This window comes from Euleptes europaea, chromosome 3 (assembly GCF_029931775.1).
Source record: "Euleptes europaea isolate rEulEur1 chromosome 3, rEulEur1.hap1, whole genome shotgun sequence".
NCBI lineage: Eukaryota > Metazoa > Chordata > Lepidosauria > Squamata > Sphaerodactylidae > Euleptes > Euleptes europaea.
This window is the reverse complement of record NC_079314.1, coordinates 61,769,217-61,788,886: the sequence shown is the minus strand read 5'-3', so window position 1 is coordinate 61,788,886 and position 19,670 is coordinate 61,769,217. Positions and strand designations below refer to the sequence as shown.

The following is a 19,670-nucleotide window of genomic DNA, read 5'->3' as shown; positions in this document are numbered from 1 at the left end:
TATCCAGCTGATAGAACAGATGGATATGTTGGGGGGCTACTGAAGAGAAAGCCTATAGTACCTACATCAGTTTTTGAAGATTTTTTGCAGAAGGTTTAATTAGAATTCATATATATAATCCATAATTATATTAGAGTTACATTCACATGGTGCCTGTATAATTTTTATTAATGATATATTTTTAGGAATTAATTAAAGACAACGTAGCAATAGAAATTTCAACCTAGGGTCTCAGCACATGTTTAACTAGAGCAATGTCACATTATTAGAATAATTGTACATAGCATTTGATAGAGCTCCTATGTCACTATCCAAGCTTTGCCTATTTATGACATTTTCTGAAGTGTAGGAGTAGTGGAAGGGTATATCTGGAGGCTATGTTCTATAACCAACAGATTCTGTGAGGCGTTCCTTTTAACTATTTGCATTGCTGATATATAATATATTTATCATATTACTTGCCATTATTTCAAAATGATAGTATCTAGATGTACTTTCAGTTTCATCAAGGTTAGTTAGTTGGAAAAGATGGCTTCTTCTTTTGTGATTTGGAGCCTTTCAACAGCACTGTGGTAGAAGAAAAATATGTCACTGATAATTAACTGAGTAAAAGATTTGGTTTTTGTTCTTTGCCCAAAATGGAATCATGCATATAGGGTTTTTAGGATACACAACATTAAGCCCTCGAATGAAACCTTAGTTAATGCTGTTGTTCACAGTGATTTCATTGATTAAAAAATATAAAATGAAGAAACGTTTGTAAGTCTTTGTTAGGCACCTTTTTGTTGAAGATCTGATTCCATTTTGTGTGTTGGGAGTTTATTTAGAGGTAAAATGTTACACTGAGGTCATATGGTAAAATTAGCATACTGTATAATACTGTCCTTTTTCATCCTTTATTCACAGTAATCTTTGGCTCTATTTCTTCTCTAATTAGAACATCATCTAGCCTTGGCAGTTGAACTATTCAGTAGAACAATTAGATTTTTCTGACTGCTCTGAGCTGAGTTGACCTGTTTTGACCTGTTTGTCACAGATCATAACCTGACAGGCACTAGCAGCCTCCAACTTTCATGGGTGTTTGGAGAGGAATCTGATGCCTTATTCTTTTACCACAGCTCATCCCATGAGGAGACTGGAGCCTCTCATACTCTCTACGGCCATGGAGTTTGCAAATGGCCTGGATGTGAAAGCATTTGTGAAGATTTTGGCCAGTTTTTAAAGTAGGTTGATTTTTATTCCTGCACAATGGAAATGCAGATTGCAAATCAAGTTCAACTGTAAAGTGTCTCAAGCATTGTTATTTTACGTGCCAAACAACCTGATAATCAAGGCCATCTGTAGAGGGTCGAGTTATTATTCTTTCACATAAGACACTTCTATGGGTCTTGCAGTAGCAATGTTCAATCTACAGAAATATGCCCTTAGACGACTTGCAGAAATATGCCCTTAGACGACTTGAAGCAAGCCAACCATTTGATATCAGAGATCCACGCAACTCTGAAATATTTCTCACTAATAGGCTATATGTATTATACGGGTGTGTTAGAAAAAAATAAATGTGCCTTGTAGGCCAGTTTTTTGCTAATCATAATTTGCACTTGTATGTGCTTACTCAAGAGAAAAGCTAGTAATTTTAATGTAGTATAGAAAACGTTCACAGCTCCAGAACAGAGTTTACTGGTCCAAATTATTGCAAAGGCTCTAATGCACTCATGAAGCTCCAAGACAAGGAGGCTCTTTAATTGCTTTGCTTTGAGCCAGCTCTGTTTACACAATGCAGATTTGTGTGTGAGGGCTTTCATGTCAGAGAATTCAAAGGGAAAGCCCTTGCTTGTGCTTAGAGACCTTCATGTGCACATTAAAGATGCTGTGGAAGTATGGAGCCCCTGAATCAGGACACTGGGCTGTGTATGCTGGCTATAGCCTTTGGTCCTACCTCAAGCAGGCCTCCCTTCCTTCGTGTGAAACATTCACATACACTTTGTGCTTCTGTGTGTTTTCTCGAAAACATACTCTCCTTTCTCACACTGTCATCTGCCTTCACACTTTCTCCTTGCTTCAAGGATGCCTAGTCATGCTGCAAGGCATCACAGTCGCTATCCAGAAAGAGAAAATGAAAAATCCTATGCATGTGCCGTATTCTTCAGAGTATGGCCAAGATCTATACAACATTTGCAAATTTAACTGTAACTGGGTGAACATCGAAATTGCCTTATGTCTTCTTAAATTAGTACTAGAGATAAAGATCCAGTTATAACAGATAAACAGTATTCTGTGTATAAGAGCAGGCAGGCTGGGCCCATATGGAGTGCTCTTTGAGAGAGCAGCCATACAGACTTTAGCGTACAAGGAATCCTAATGGAAAGTTATAGATAGGTTTATATAGACGAGTAACTTCACAAGCTGAGTCTCTTGTTGTCATGGTGCAGCTAACAGGGTGAATGAACTGCTTCATGCTTCATCAACAATTAAGTTAATTAGCTCATTTGAAATTGCACTGCTTTGTTGCCAGGATGTTGGCAGAAACATCAGAAAGGCCTGTTTACAAATGGTATACAACGGGGGATATAGCAACAGCAGCTTAACAACAGGGCACAGATGCACAGCATCGTAATAGCTGTATGAGATAACCATATATATATTGTAACCATATATATATATTGTAACCATATATATATTGTAAGGCAGATGGAATGCTTATGTCTTGTAACTTTGTATATTTAGGCAAGGTTATATTAACCTTTATATCTCATTTTATTATTTATCCATTTTGGGAGAATAGCTTTTGTGGGGTAGACTTCAAAGAGTAATTTTAGAGTGGGTTTTTTACCCAGTTTTAGAAGACTGAGCTTGACCTGCACCATTTCTGTTCCTTCTGGTGGGATTTATATAAACTGCTGGAAATTATTTTGTGTAAAAACAACCTACGTACTGCATGTATTGTTCTAAGCATAATTGCTACCAAGAGTGTTTAGCCAACTTAGCTCAAGCTCTCTCCAAATAAAATTAATGTTTATAAACACTTCCTTTCTTCCAAGGCCTAGTGATGTTAATGCTTGGCCCACTGCTTTTACATTTCTTTTGTAGAACTAGTTTCATAATCCACAGGAACCAAAAATGTTTTAATTTAACAATATTAATATTGTTCTATGTTTACCATTGTTCCTGTATTTGCTAAACAGTGTGACATGTTCAAAAGGTTCTGTTTCGTATAATCTACCCTACGCATGCCAAGCTGGTATTGTTTCTCCATATGCCTCCTACTATTTCTGAAGCCAACACCTGGTAGACTGTAACTGAGTCTTAAGAATGTGGCTTGGATCCCACCTACCAACCTCTTCTGATGGAAGGATTTCCATCCATGGTAGTGTGAACCCCCCACCCGCAGCCTGAAATGCCCCCTGAAATGCATCTCCTGGGGATGGTGGACTCCCCAAGAATAGTTTGGGAAAGGGAATCAGAGGTCTTCTGTGGGGGGAATCAGTGAAAATCATACACACCCCTTTGTAGATAGTATATCCAACCCCCTTAGGCATGTTTTACTCCAATGGAACTACTATTTGAAACCTTTTTAAAAAAATTGTACCTATTAAATTTAAAAACAAACATTATACAACCAGTTCTACATTTTGTTGTGAGATTCCTTGTTCCTGTTCCACTTTTTCCTTGTTTCTGTCCCGTTTTAACTTTAAAAAATATCCTTTTTGTTACAATTGAACTTCAACTTTTAGATGCAAAGAATGAATAGATATTTTTCCAATCCATTAACTTTATAGGGGACGACAGGACTAATGGCAGTAGTTTTCAAGGCCTTGCTCTTAGTCTAATCTTTGTAAGAATGTTGTATGTTCTGGCTTGAAACACTGAAATTCTTGTTAATCAAGGATTCTGCATTGGGATCAAATATTCATAAGGAGTACTACCTACCCAGATCTAGTCATGTGTGTTTTTGCAATATTCCTGTGACAAGTTTGAAGAAGTCTCTGATATATAAGGTGAACTCCTAACTTTTTGTTCAGAACCAGATTTAAGTTGATTCCTTCATGCTATTATTTTTTAACTAAAAAAAAAGAAAAAGAAAGAAACAGCTGTCCTGAGGCATTTGAGAAGGAGGATTAAGACAGAAAACAGAGTGGCTTTGCTTCATTTTTTTAATAATGGAAAGGATTTGGAGTGAAGTGAAGAATAACTTACAGAATATGACTGTTAGCCAAGAAAGATTTTTATGTTTTTGTTCAGCCAGAAGATAAATATGCTGCTCTCTACTGAGATTTGTAGAATTTTCAAAATTCCACCTTACATGCAAACAGAAAGGATTAAAATGTAATTACTAATACATGCTTCTTATTTTCAAACTAACATGCCTACTTTTCCTCGTAATGTCTTCTCAGACAGATGCAGTGAGAAACTGGACCATTTCTTGGATATCCTGTCTGCTTGGGATGTCTGCCCTAAGAATTTGTTGGGCCATTTTCTGTTTTGGTGAAGAAGTATAAGATTACAATTTTGTATATGCACATTATCCGTTCAACAAAATCAATTATGTTAAATTAATTCTTTTTGGCAGAAGAAAAAAACACATCAAAAATTTAAAGTCAGGTCAGAAAATATTACTATGCAACTGCAGAGAGAACAATTATTGAACAGAATCCTAGGCAATGAAGAGAAGTTGATTAAAAGGCTGCCAAAAATGTTTAAGAATTTGTTTGGAATTTTACTATAAAACAGGTGTTGACAGAAGCAAACCATTTTGCCAGTCACCAAGCAAGGAGCCCTGAAGATCACTAAAAGCATTTAATAGTAGTTCTTCATTACTGTCTTATAAATGTCAGAGCGTAATAACATATGACAAAACTTTGGTGTATTTTGTCTGCAAAACTAATTATCATTCCATTGGTCCTAAGTCAGTTTGAGTGTAGATGGATTTGACTTTTAGAGCTTTAAATCAAAAAAAGGTTTACACTATAGCATTCCAGGAAGCAGACAAACGTTTTTTAACCTGCATATAACAGACACCAGCAAAACAAAACATGATCTATGGTTACAAAGACAGGCAATGTTTTCCCCCTGCATAAAGGCAGAACTGTTAGTGTTGAGGAGAGAAAAAACCTGCTCACCAAAAGGAAATATTGTCTTTTTATTATCAGCCTTCAAAGGTGGCAAACAATACAGTGGAAGGAGTAATATAAATTGATTAGGCATCAAACTTCACCTGAATTTTTCCTTTCACCCACCCACCCACTTCACCCCCATCCCCATCCTGACATATATTTATACCCGTTCTCACAAGTTGGTGTAGGTTTCCTGTGGCTTTAAGTAGGCAATCTGGTCCTAAAATTATGACCTCAAGAAGGTATTTTTTTGAAGTCAGAACGTTGCTGCTTTTGGTGACAGTGCTGTCATCCCACAAAACTTAGACACCCGACACAATCCGCTAAATCAGTGGTGACATACATATGGTATGGTGATATACATGCAAACACATTTTTTATTTAAAATCCTTTTATGGTTTAAACATGAAACCTTTGGTGCATGGTAATTCAAACACTACACCGAGGTGAAAAGAGAAATGTTTTGTCTTTCCTCAGAAACGTCCTACTTTGTAATTAATTTGAGATTCTACCCATCAGATTAGATTAACAGTTTGTAGTTTTCAGGGTAAGTGGGCTGCTATCTTTTAGTCCCTAAAAGCTTCAGAAAAAAGAAACATTAACACTTGGTAAAGGGAAGTTGTTCTTATACTTCTTTTGGTCATGCTGGAATATTTTTAAAAAATATTTCTTTAGAAAAGGCCACTGCTCGTGTTTATATTTTTTTTCCATGGGCAAGTCTGGCGGCTCACCCCCAGATTCATGCAGTTTTGAAAGAACATCAGTCGACCACATCATTTATTCCATTTTGAAAACAAAAATCAATATACCTATAAAGTGACCCATAAATTAGAACCGGCTTGCACAATGTTTGTTCAGTGCTGCCTTTCTGAAGGCACCCTTTGCATTTTTTCTTCACCTCTCTGTTTGAACTGCAGTCACAGTAAGAGGCTCATTAGGGGACATTAGGAACTGGAGCTCACCAGAATTCCAGCGCTTGCTTTGCTCTTATTAATGCATAGTAGAGTAGAATGCATTTAAATATTTCATAGGCATTCAGTAATTTGTGTGTAATCGCCTTGTTAGCAGACCAGTAGACGTAGAACAGGTCTGTGAAATGGTGTTGGTGATTGCAGGGGTAATTTACAGACCTTTGCCACCAGAAAGAGCATTATTGGAAGCCAGGCTGAAGCTGTGGAAAAGAATCAGCAATAAGGAAAGGGAAGCGGGGGTGGGGGAGAGAAACTTAATAAAGGTTTTGTAACAAGCATCTTCAGGGATAACAACCCACTTGGTCCTTTTTTTTCTGAAGCAGCTATAATTTATGACATATGCAATATATCAAATGCATACGATAGTATTATGGAGCATTCATATGAAAAGGGTATTTGCAACATTAGTTCCAACTTCCTTCAAGGGACATGATTAAATGATTAATGAAATGTCCCTTTGCATATGCATTTTGAAACAGCAATTAGGCAATGACGGAGAAAATCCACCAATCCTCTCATTTTTCAGTATTATCTCATTCTTGATTTATAAATCATAGAGAATTTTTGAAGAGCAATATGTACCTGAGCTGGTTGTAAAAAGCATAAAAGAGAATAATTTGAGTGTAAAATACTCATAAATACATGAATTCATAATTTGATGTTAATTTCTAGCCTATTTATTTAGTCCTCCTGCATTGTATTTAGATCCAGCGCTATTTCTGTTCTTTGATTGGCATAATTAAGACGGGGACATGAATAGGCACCATTATTTTACATATCACTGGTAAACAATAGCAAGGAAAAGAGAAGGGGAGATGTGGCAGAGGTATGTATGTGTTTTTCAAGTTCTCAGTAATCCACTGGAGGCTGTTCTATAAATGATCATTGAAGGGCTGCAAGCTAGCCTATAATTACAGGAAAGAAAGTGGCAGCTCTGGCATTTCATAACTATGTGTCCTCAAAGTGCTTTGTGAGTTTGTCACCAATGATAATTTAGATAGAAGCTCATTACTGAACATCACAACACTTTAAAAACCTTTCGCCTTCATACAGGAGAATAAAGGACTATTTTAATGGCAAGGTTCTTTTGTGTTCTACTGAAAAATTCAATCAAGACAAAACCTCATTGACTATTATTGTAGTCTACAGTCGCTAGCCTAATAAAAGCAGCGCAGATAAATTGAATAGGTCTAAGACTTGAGAATATAAATGCAAACATTTTGCTGGGTTTTAGCCCTTTAAATATACAAAGATGTATTGGAACTAAAATGTAAACACATATGCTCCTCAGTTCATCTAGAGCACTACACATCCAGAAGCAGGCTTCTGTGCATGCATGTTTTGCTGGATGGGGAATTATTGCATGTGCCTATAGATACTGTATGGATACTCTTTGATCCAGAAGCTGGGGCTGCATGTGTGGAGCCCAACCGTAAAAACAAAATTCCAAGCAATCAACTCTCATAAATCCTGCGCTGCTACTCTTCCTTCAGTATCAACCAGCTGATTCTTGTAGTTTCACCCCCCCCCAAAAAAGGGGGACTGTGGTTTGTCGGATTAGAACATTGGTGTACTCTTTTCCAACTTTGTTCAGAAGAACAAATATATTGTATTATTTTAGAGTAATTTCTTGGTTGTCCACAGGACAATAAATTCTGAAGAGCATCTGCCCGTATCCCCCCCCCCCATATCAATGCTGCAGCACCAGCTCCTGTTAAGCATCAGTAGCTTGATAATTGTACAGAACTTAATTTATTTAATAATAAAATGGGGAAGACCCACTGTAGGGGGAGAAAGTCTGTTTATTCCTATCCTAATTGTAGCTGCGTTCCCAGAACCTGGACAACTCAGTGGTAGGGTGAAATTTATTATACAATATTTCAGGCATATTCTGGTTTGGTCAGCTTCTAAGGAAAATTAAAAAAGAAAGAATATTGTTGTTGAAGGTTGGGATATTTCTGAGACTAATATTGCAGACAAAAGGTATATGTATAAATATGTGTATAAGGGCTCTTTCTGTCATCTACATTAAAAGAAACACTTTAAAACCACTTCCCAAGCTGATCTAGGCATGGAAGGGGAGAGGTGTGTTACTCGTTATGAGCATTATCCATCTGGTGACTATGCCGGTTGATGTGCTATGGAAATACACAACCTCAGTTGGACCAGAGACGGCATGATCATATGCCTCGCAGATGATGACCGCTGTACAATGCAACTCCAACTCTGTGAAAAAACTACTGTCTCTACACAGCCCTCAATAGCCAGTTCCAATGTGTCTGACAATACAGCACTCATTATATAGATTTTGGTCAGTATCTTAAACTACATGCATATCTAAATATGGTGTTCCAAGTTACATGATGTGTCATTGAGGTGTGCATCCATGCAGGATAGCATATTTTAATACACCCAAAAGCGAAAATGTAATGGACCTCTTAAATACCTATAACGGAGGTGTGTTAGAAACAGATGATAACCACTACAGTGCAGATAGCTTTGTTATTAAAGTGTTCTGGGTTGTTGTTGTTGTTGTTTTTACAGCTCTTACCCTTATTTACTTGAGCATTAAAGTGAGAGGTCTGGAGTTTTCATTCATTTATATAGATTATAGGCATTGAAGAAAGTTTGTTTCAAGCTACCAGCATTTGTTACAAAATCCTTGAAAAGGTTCTCTACTTCTAAAAAAAAAAAAAAAGGTTCTCTACTTCTTTGAGCAGTTTGTGAACCTTTCCAGTTTTTAAAATATATGTGTGTGTGTGTGTCTGTGTGTGTCTGTGTGTGTCTGTGTGTGTCTGTGTGTGTCTGTGTGTTTCGGTGAATTTGTTTTAGCTGAATTTGTTTTAGCTCTCATTAAAGTGAGGCTCAGAATAGTACTGACTAGAGCTGAACTTAGTTCAGATAAGTTCTGTTTAAATTCCCCCAAAGACCACTGCCGGTGTACTTTTGCCCTGACCTCTAGCATTTTACTATTTTAGTCCTGGGATTCTTCTAAGCAGAGACTGACGGATACCAAGTTACACAGGGGTTAATTGAAATGGCTAGGTGTCCACTGGAAACTTGACTGAAAGTAAATCCATTTCAACTTTCATGAGGCAAGTGGGTTTTTCCAGAGTTGGAAAAACAGGCAGGATAAGCAAGTGTAGAGTTGCGACCCAGTTTTCTCTGTGGATCTAAACTCTTACAACTGGTTTTCTCCATGGAGGCAGGCCATCTACTACATAGCTCCCTGCTATTTAGCATTTCCCGCATTATGATTGTGCAGAGGATAGCCCCAGACTTGTGTTCCACAGAGTCAATAAAGGCCAAAAATAATCTTTCTAGCTGTGTCCTACCAAGTCTTCATAAGAGAGCATGTATCCTCCTCAGCTTTTATGTTTGACTTCTGCTTCCCTGTACCTGAAATGCCTAGTGGGAAAAAGGACTGAACTAAGGAAATACCAGTAGCCCTCACGTTTCCTTCTTTCTAGCATTCTTCCAGGTGGGTCTATGCCCTACTTAGTCCCTCTGAAATTCCACTAGTATGTTTCTTGGGGGAGAGGCTGAAAATGCCTATCTAAAGAACCCCTCCCTCCTGAAGAACTGATAGGCTAGATAGAGAACCACATAATGTTTATGTCATTTATGAACATTCATAGTTGGTAGAGAGGCTGCAGTGAAATCTGAGAAACACATGCGAAAGATGCTTAGTAATAATTGTTTTGAAATCTTTTTTAAAAATTATTTTCTGTACAATAGACATTTTTTTCTTTGTACTGCTGTTCATGTTATATTAGCTTGGATCCAGACTACAAAGTTTCCCTCCCTGCCCCCTGCAGAGTGTAATTTTACTGCCTCCTGAGGCAGCCTGAAATTCCCCCACAATCCTGAAATGCCCCCACAATGCTCCTGCAAAAACACTTGTCTAGATCCAAGTTATATATTTTTTTCTTTCTCTAGTCTGAGATAGTAAGCCTTTCATGGTACTCTGCTTACTTTGCCGGTACTCTGCTGTGCTAACACTGCCATATAAACACTGAATAGGGATGTGGCTAACACTGTCCCATTCCAGCCAGTACATCGCTAAACTCCAGCATATTCCAAATCTATGAGGGTATGCTAAGGATCACGTTAGGGCAGTGGGTGCTGGCTATTCCAGACATGCCGTTCATCTTCCTTCTGTGTCTCAGTCGTTTTTATTTAAAAGCTAACACCCATATTTATTACATTCAGAATTACCCTGTCATATTTATTTGGAAATCTGTGAATAATTTAGATTTGTATCAAATTAACCCTCCCAAACTGCTAAAATCTTAATTGCAATAATAAATCATATACATAGTTTTAAAATATCTGTAAAGTGCAGACAAGAATGCTATGATGTGTCACACAGCAAATTAATACATCAATTAACTTTCTATCTGTTTACTGTAATTTCAAGATCAGTCATTAGGCCATGATTAACAAAACAAAAAAAAACCCCTCTGAAACTTCTACACAGCTGGTTGTTCTTGAAGCATTACACCTGCTTCTAGAAATGAATTATTAGTTTTATTCTAATGCTTGAGAAACAAGTCTACATTTTTTCAAGCTCAAATGGCCTATTTGTGGACAAGGCTACTTGAACAATTTTAAATATCAAGGCACTGGTTAAATGATACCTTCCAGGGAGAAATCTCAACTGGTTAAGAGTTTTGAGTTCTCATGTACTCCTCATAATGGATCGTGAGGTCAGGGAGAACCCATATTAAAATATACTGAACTCAGTATGGCACAGTTTAGTTATTACTTTCTCTGTGTGTGTGAGTGTGTTAAGGAGGGAATGCAGCATGATATAGCCCAATCTCATCAGATCTTGGAAGCTAAGCAAGGTCAGAACTTGGAAGGGAGATCACCAAGGAAGACTTTGCAGAGGAAGGCTATGGCAAACCACCTCTGCTTCTCACTTGCCTTAAAAGCCCCTTTCTGGGGTTGCCATAAGTCAGCTGCAACTTGATGGCACTTCACTCACACACACACAAGTGCATCAGACACTCTTTCTAGGTTGAGACCTATCCCAAGAAATTACCTTTAGAATCAGGCCCAAGTCCAATGGTGCAGTGTCCTTAGAAAAACATGAATAAATTTAATACCTGAGCTTTTTAGTACTTTCAGATCTTCTCAAAACATCTTTGATTATTTGTGTCCATTCTCTGTCTCCCCCCCCCACACACACACACACGCACACCTTGTAAGCAACCCAAGAAAATAATCAATAGGCAGTTCAGGGTCCTTTGCTTTACATTGTTAATGGAAACATAAATGCTTCCAAATTCAGAAGCATTAAGGAAATGCATCTCTGATGACAAGTGAAAATTGTGATAATTTGTGTCATTCGGAGAAACTTCTGAGCCATTTCATACATACCAATCATTCATTCTTTCTGTAATGATGGAGGGGGAGAAGAGTTGATCATTTGTCAAACACATTTTTGGCTTTAGGCCTGCCTGAAGATAGTGACATGGAGTTGATGTTGGAGCTGGCCTTAAATGATTGTGCAGAATTGTTGCAAATGAAAACTGAGAGGATTGGGCTGCTACATCCCTAAGGTGTAAAGCCTTTCATGTCATCACTATGCCCCATCATTGTGCCTGATTTTTTATGTGCCTCCTTATTGTCACCGCTAGCCCAGTGAAGACACAGTGCCTGTTCAACACTAGACACCTTTCTACACAGCCATTGGCGATGTTTCCCTATAAGGAGAAACTTCAGTGCATGATTCTAGTGCTCTCTGCTTGGTAGGTGGGCTTGGTAGGACAAGAGACTCATGCCACTGCCTGTACTTCAGCAGGTTATGACTACTGGGTGCTCATCCTTGTGGATGTTCGAGTTTGTTTTTACTATTTCATATGCCTACTTCTGTTGTAGACAAGAGTTCCCTTTCGCCATTAATAAGAATTCTGTTTGCAGAACAAACATGCAGTGGGATTCAGAGGGTTATCAATACCCACCTCATGTTGTGATTTTATTATTGCTTCTTTTACTAGGCACCTTAATAATGAACATGCGTTGGATGACAGAAGTACTGCTCAGTGCCGGGTGCAAATGCAGGTGGTTCAGCAGTTAGAAATACAGGTTTGGGAAAATATTCATCTTTTGGATTTGTTTACATTTCTTGAGGAAATATTCTTGTGTTCTTATATTAAGATATAGGCTGTGATTACATGTATGAGTATGTTTGAGATGTGTAACATGTTCACTGCATGCTATTTTAATCTTCATAAATTTCTGATTTACATACTTCAAGATTAGCTTCCAGCTATTCATACTGTAGATTTTTGACATGTGATCAAGTTCCTTTTCCTTTCCCTTATGTCATGAGTTTCAGAATCCAAATTCAATACATACTCCAGGCATTATTGAGAGCTGCGGTTACACATGTTGTGCATCTCACCATGTCACCCCAGATTTATTCTGCTACTTTGAATCCCGTTCCAAAAGATCTTAAACCCTATGCCCACTCGCATGCCTGCATATACCCATTATTGTTGACACCCAATGTGGGTACACACATATCTTTTACCTGGATCCTATCCTGCCACTTGAACTTCTCCCCCATGCATTTTAGGGTTGGGAAGGGCTCAAATTTCTTCTTTATCTCTACAGTGAAGGGATTAGTTGGCACATAGGACTCTGTCATCCCATATTCCTAATATATAAGGTGAATCCCTAGCCCTATTTTCTATGACATGGCTAGTCATGGAAAGTAGGATGTTTGCAGCTTGCATTGCTTTTTGCCTCTGTGTCTCTTTGGTGGTGGGTGGGGGAGGGGAATAAATCATGACCCCATTTTATATGATGATTTTATATGGCTGCACACCATGTGTGGGGCAGTGACTATCAGTTGCTCAGACACAGTAAAGGATCATCCTTTGGGTGGCTTGCTTGAGAGAACTTTCAGAGAGGTTACCCATATTATACATTTGGCAATCTGAATAGTAGTGCAGTAAAGAGCTTAAGATTGGGGAACAGGAAAGCACTGATAACTTGATAGAAATTAGAGTTGCCATCTTTCCCAGACAGAAATCCTCCCCCTATGTCATATATGCTTTTAGAAATATGCATTTCATTAATGATACAATGGCAAAATAATTTCTAATACTTTCTTCTTTGTAGTACTGGCCAAATAAATGTAGAAGCCCAAACAACTCTAGTTCTATGTTTGGTCCAGTTCCTCCCATGTGCTATTCAGTCAGAAGGAGCACAGGGACAGAAGGGACTTACACCCCATTCCTGAGGCTGGGGGCTGAATCGCCTTAGGAGGTGGCGTGACCCCTATGCCGGCATCCGTGCCATTTGCGCCATGCAAAGTGGCATGAATGCCAGCATGGGGCTAATTATCCTGGCCTTTGGATGCCGGCGCAGCCCCCCACCAGCATTCTCCCAGCGCAAGTCCCCACACTGGCATCCCAGGAGGCGTTCCTGGGGTGTTCTGAGGGGCAGCTTCCAAACCCCTTTTGCCCCAGTTACACTTCCTGGGATGCCAGTGGTCCCCTTTTGGTGGGGCAGGCCCACTTTCCCCTATGGGGAGGGGAAGCCTTTTATTTGATTTTTATATTGGAAAAAAGGCTTTTTTTCTCCTCCGCAGTAGCCGGGAAGCCTCTGAGGAGGCTTCTCAGCTGCACCATCCCGGCCATTGTGGCCCCCGCCCCCGGAATAGGCTGTAAATTATGCAATTTCCTGCTGAGAATTGAGAAACATTGTTAAAAATCCAATAGATTCAGCAAAATGTTACTGTATTCTGCCCACTCCAGTCCTCCTGGAATGGGGCAGGCTATTAAATCTTAATAAATACATTTGTGGTGTCTTCCTGTTGTATGTAAGATGTGTTTATTTCTGCTTTGTGTTGTAGCCTTCACTGAATCCAACAAAAAGAATTCAAAGATGAATTTTTATAAACCAGTTTTAAAAATTAAGCTTCAGGATTTTATTTCTCTGAGCGTATTAATGGTTTTATGTGTATCAAAATTAACCTGCCTTGAATACTAATCTGAATATCTTTATATTTGTTCATTGCATGATTTTGGTGCCTTTTCATAAGTTGCATGAGAATTTATTTCTAGGTTATATATAATTGGACTCTGTCAGTATTTGAAACTACAAATACTACTTGATTGAGTGCTGTGAAAATCAATTGGGGATTGGGGATGATAAAACAAAAAGGGGCCTGTAAATAACCCTTATAACGTTTTCTGAAGCATGTTGAAGGGTTTCATAAAGAGCTGTTTACCATTTACAAAGGCTGTGCTGTAACGTGAAAGGCCGAATGGAGTTTCCGCTTGCAGGGTGACCAATTATGAGTTCTTTTTCCCCCTTTTGTGTGACTGATAGAAAAGTAAGGTCCATCAGTTGTAATGAGACCCAGTGCAGTGTATATGTCGGCTTAGTGACAGAGTTCAGCCGTTTCGCACTGCCTGGTCCCTGTCACTCTATTGAATTAGATTGATGATGGCAGATTGCAGAGGGCACTAACTGGACCTCAGTGGGGATGGATAAAGTGTGCAGACAATCCTGGCAGGCACTGTGCTATGAGGACCCTTCACCCCTTCACAGTTGTTGGCACTAGTCCATTGCTAACTGTGTCCACAGGACTTTCAAACGTCACTATGGGCCATCTAATTTATGGTCCCAGTAACTTGTTACTGCCGAGACAATGGTGACCTCAATTCTCTTATTGACAAAAAGATGAAGTATTATTTGTTTTCTCTGACCTTTTAAACATAAGAGAAGCTTTGTGTGATCCTTCCCCCCTCTCGACCCTCAGAAAAGGCAAAGTTGCCTTTCTTAGTATAGAACTTTTTACTGCCATAGGATTTGATATGCAGGAACCATTACCCTACAGCAGTCTTCAATGATAAGATGTATCACTGCAATAAAATAGAGGTATTAGTCATTTCTAAAATGACTTCTGATCTCACTCTTTCTTTAACAGCTTTCTAAAGAACGGGAACGTCTTCAGGCAATGATGACTCACTTGCACATGCGACCCTCGGAGCCCAAGCCATCTCCAAAACCTGTAAGTGCATATTGCTTTATAAACAGTAAATAGGCCCATGAATGTAACCGACTAAGAAAATGAACAATTTAGGGACAGCTGGAAAACAATGAGGGTGATGAAAAATATGGCAATAAAATGAAGGTAAAATGCAATAGCTTGTCAAATTGTATGTTTCTTTAAAAGTAATGCTATCTTTTACAAAATCTATCCAATCTGCACCATAGGTGACACTAAACAAAGTACACCTATAAGTGCACAAATCACCGCCTTGCTGCTGAAACTAGAAAGAATATCTTCTTTGAGATAGGCTTGCAGATATTAAAAGGAAAACCTATTTTGAAAATGTTGAAGACTTGGTAGCTATAAAGGGAGGAAAGTTAGAAAGGCAGCTAAGTGTGTGGATCTCTCACAGGACATACACAAATGTGTATTTTTGTTACTGTTGAACCTGTCCCATAAATATAAATTGCAAAAAACATTGCACTCGCTAACATACTTGTTTTGGCTGTTACGTGGAAAGTAGTGGATCGGTTCCTACAGATCCACTCCACTAATGGCCACACTTTCCTCTGGCATAGCAAGCATTCACCTCCTACAAGAGGATCTTCTACTGGTGGAGGAGCAGTTGCATCCCGAGAAGACTCCTTGCACAGAGGGAAAGTGCCATCAGAGGAATGGATGTACGGGATCTAACCCATTGTTACAGATGGGCAAAACTGTCTCCTGGAAGTAATATGCGAAAGACTTCGGTCAGATTTGCTCCATTTTTTATTAACTTGCAAGCCTTCAATAAATGATAGTACCATATTTATCCATTGATGGAATAGAAGATTAGTCAAAGAATATATGATAACATTTTATAAATAATATTTTTTAGAATATTCACACATTGCACACACATTTTTACATAAGAGCTAGTGTGGTGTAGTGGTTGAGTGTGTCGGACTAGAATCTGGAAGACCCAGATTCAAATCCCCATTAGTGCCATAGAAGCTCGCTGGATGATTTTTGGCTGGTCACACTCTTTCAGCCTGATCTACCTCACAGGGTTGTTGTGAGGATAAAATGGAAGAGAGGAAATGACATAAGCTGCTTTGGGTCCCTGTTGGAAAGAAAGGTGGGATATAAATGAATTAAATAAATAAGTACATAACAAGGGTACCCTGTTTGTTTTGTAAGGATCCTTGGGATAAAAGATGATGGGTCAACATCTTCAAAACTGAGAAAAAGTAGGGGAATGTAATAAGCTACTTTTAAAAAAATGTACTTGGCTATCACACCTCATTAAGGATGATATAATAGGACAGAACAGCATGTCTCTTGTGTTTCTAGTGTTGTGTACTTGAGAATTTTTTTGTACACAACAATTTAGGATGATGAATTAAACAAGGTTGGCCTTTGTTAATCCCCCAGCACTGAGTTTCAGGGATTAGGAACGTTTTTGGTGTGTATGAGTATTAACTAAATTCTTGCATTTTAGAGTCCGTTCTGAATTGCGACTTTAGATTGCAATATTTGACATGCAGGATACTTAAATATGTCTTGCTTTTGATTGTCTGCACATGGTATTTAAGTGTCCTGCTTAAATTCCTAACGTTGCTAACCTGTGCAAAAAGACCTTTCCAGAATACATTTGCATTACCTGATTATTTGAGCCTTAAGTAAGCTGGTTAGTCAAAAATTTGGGGAATATTTACTGTTGTGACTGCCTCTCTACAATATGATTTTCCCCTCATTGCTTCCTATAGTATAATGTGGCTAATCACATGACAGAATAATTGTCTCGTAAATCCATCAGGAATCTGCAGCTTGTTCTTTTCCAATTAATTATTCAATCAGTAAATTTTTTAGAACTCCAGCAGCATGGTTACATCTACACTAATAAAGAATTTTCAGCCTATAATCCAAAACAGAACCTGAATGAATAATGTAATTGAAGTATTACATTACATAAACCACACATGAAAGAATTGCTAATTGCGTTTGATGGTGGGCAATTAATACAGAATCTTAGATGAACGATTTAAAATGAAACCACAGTTTAGAGTTCCCTTTGGAACCAGAAGCTATCTGAAGTGGTGAACTGTACTACTGTCTTCAAATTGGTTTGAAAGAAGAGTGGTCAATACCCCCCTCCCCCAAAAAAACCCTAAAATTTACACACTGTACAAAAGAAGCTTCAAAATTGATATGATAGTAGAGATTTATGGTCTCATGTGCAGTGGCTCAGTTGAGACGGCCCACACATTTGATAAATATTAATAGCATGAATTTATTACCAAGGAGAAATGAGCTCTGTTGGTTCATCACTGCACCCTTAACAGCTATCAGTACATGAACACAAGGTGCAACCGTACTGTCTATTATATGACCCCATTTACTCTCTGAATGGTACTTCATTAAATGGTACCTTTTGGCCATGCTATGGATGGATGAAAATCAAAGTTATCAAGGCTGCGAGTCCTGAATAATGAGTTTCACCCAACCTTGAATATATTCAGATGAGCTGAGGTGGCTAAGTGCTCATCCTAGGTTTTACATGCTTTTCTTTAGTTAATAATAAATTCTATTTTAGCAGCTCATGATTGCATGCCTACAAACATGTTATTCTTATTATTGCTGGCGAGTGAGAATAAGTTACCGTAACATTGTAAACATAGTGGTTTGCATACATACTGACCTTAGTATTTCCAGCCCTTTTGTGATTTTTTAAATTATATTTGCGATATGTTTGTTCTTCCCAGGTTAAATGTCAAGGTAGAACTTTAGCCATGTGAGTTTGTTGAGGGTAAACTAAAGGATGTGGACATCAGTGGGGTATAATTTTAAAGTGTAAACACATCCAAAGAGAATTACTCCAGAAGTGAATAGAGGAAGATCACAAGATAAGAGAGATACTGATAATTAAGATGGCAACATGCTATCAGCATGTGATTTCAAAGCTTCTTTCAGTAATGCAAGTCAAGACAGATACACATTGCTTCCGTATACGTGCTATTAGAGAATTTAAAAGATAGTTTCTGTGCCTCATGGGCAAGCTTAGACACTCACCCAAGTATTGAATGCAGCGTTTAGCAATATTATCTTTGTGTGCCCCCCATATGTACTTAACAAAGAATAACAGTTTGTGGCTTATTGGGAACAGATGCACTTGGGGATGCCTTCTGGGTGCCAGTCGTTATTATTAGCCCGCTAATGCGCTTCTTCTGGCTGCTGCCCAAGAAACAAGAACAATTAGCTGGCATATGTTAATTTTTGTTTCCCTAACAAATCTCTCTGCTGACTCAATGTGTAAAACAAATCCACAAAGAAAGATCAATCAGTGCTGTTACACCATTTTAAAAGAGGTTTCTCTGATGAAGTATGTTTGGGATTTGAACAGGCAGGTGTTATTAAATTAGGAACAAAAGCCAAATTGGCTCTTTGGGCACAGCCCACCAGTGCTCGTCTCTGCAGCAGAGCTTGATGCCCAGGAAAAGCGTGGATTGTACCCTTCGTATTTTACTGCAGGTAGAAGTGCAGCAATTAATGTGAGCCATCTTGTTCGGCTCTGCAAACTCCAGTAACACTGTGAGAAAATTACTATGGATGATCTCGAATGAGAATGGCAGCGATCGTTTTGGGCGTTGCTGCCCTGGGTATAAATTTTGCTAATTGGATGCTATTTATGACAAAGATGTATGGTAAATATGACAGAGTTAATATGCATTTTTGATAATGAGAACCAAGGCCTTCCTTGCTGAGTGGAGTAATGAAGGGCACACACTTAAACAGCTTGCATACATTCTCACCTCCTTCCCTTTTTTACAACCCCCCTACCCTGACACCCTTTCCAGGGTACATCAGCCATAAGTGACACTGTAATCATAAATTGAAAATGATACTTCCAGAGGAATTGGCAAACTTGACATTTCATTATATTTGTTAACACATGCCACAAATGATTGTTAGTGAAGAAATTCCATTTCCCTCTCTCCATCTCCAATCAGATTTAATTTGAAAATTTTCAGCCTCCTCCGGCTAATTTGCAATTAAGACAATTTTGTTTGAATATGTAGTAATGTCATTACCATTCCACCAAATTAGCAAGGAGACTAAAGGTCAGTGTAAAATTTTCCAGCTGGCTGGAGCCTCTCAACTGAGATTTGGGACTCAGGAAGAAAATCTAGCAGCATCACAATAGCAACTTATTTGATAAATCTCGTTTAAAGCACAGGCACCTATCTGCTTATCTTGTGGTGGCTTCAGCAGGAGGCTGCCTTGCCCAGCAATAGAGTCTGTCAGTAATAAGCTACAAGATTCTTTTGCAGGGATCCATAGTTGCAGTCGTCTTGTAGGACTAGGAGGTAGTCCTAAGTAACGTTGCTGTAGATTATTAGATAACCTCTAATAGCGTCCTCTAATTAGAGTTCTTATGATACAATTTCATCCTGTAATTAGTTGAGATTGGCTGCTTCCTTTTGCAGTTTATTACTGGCAACACAGCTGTAGAAGTAAATCCCCTCTCATTTGTCAAACCTTTTAAAGACTTTTCCTCTCCTGTGTCTTTTTTCTGCCTTTCTCCTGGGC

At 38.5% G+C, this 19,670-nt stretch overlaps 1 protein-coding gene across 1 annotated transcript in view; it reads left to right on the top strand.

Moving 5' to 3' along the window:
- The window catches only part of FOXP2 (forkhead box P2), a 219,596-nt gene that overhangs the window by 172,963 nt on the left and 26,963 nt on the right, over positions 1-19,670 (top strand). The window contains exons 9-11 of the mRNA XM_056845731.1: positions 1,119-1,223; positions 12,091-12,178; positions 15,036-15,119. Coding sequence (XP_056701709.1) covers positions 1,119-1,223; positions 12,091-12,178; positions 15,036-15,119 — 277 coding nt within the window. The remainder of the gene's footprint in view (positions 1-1,118; positions 1,224-12,090; positions 12,179-15,035; positions 15,120-19,670) is intronic.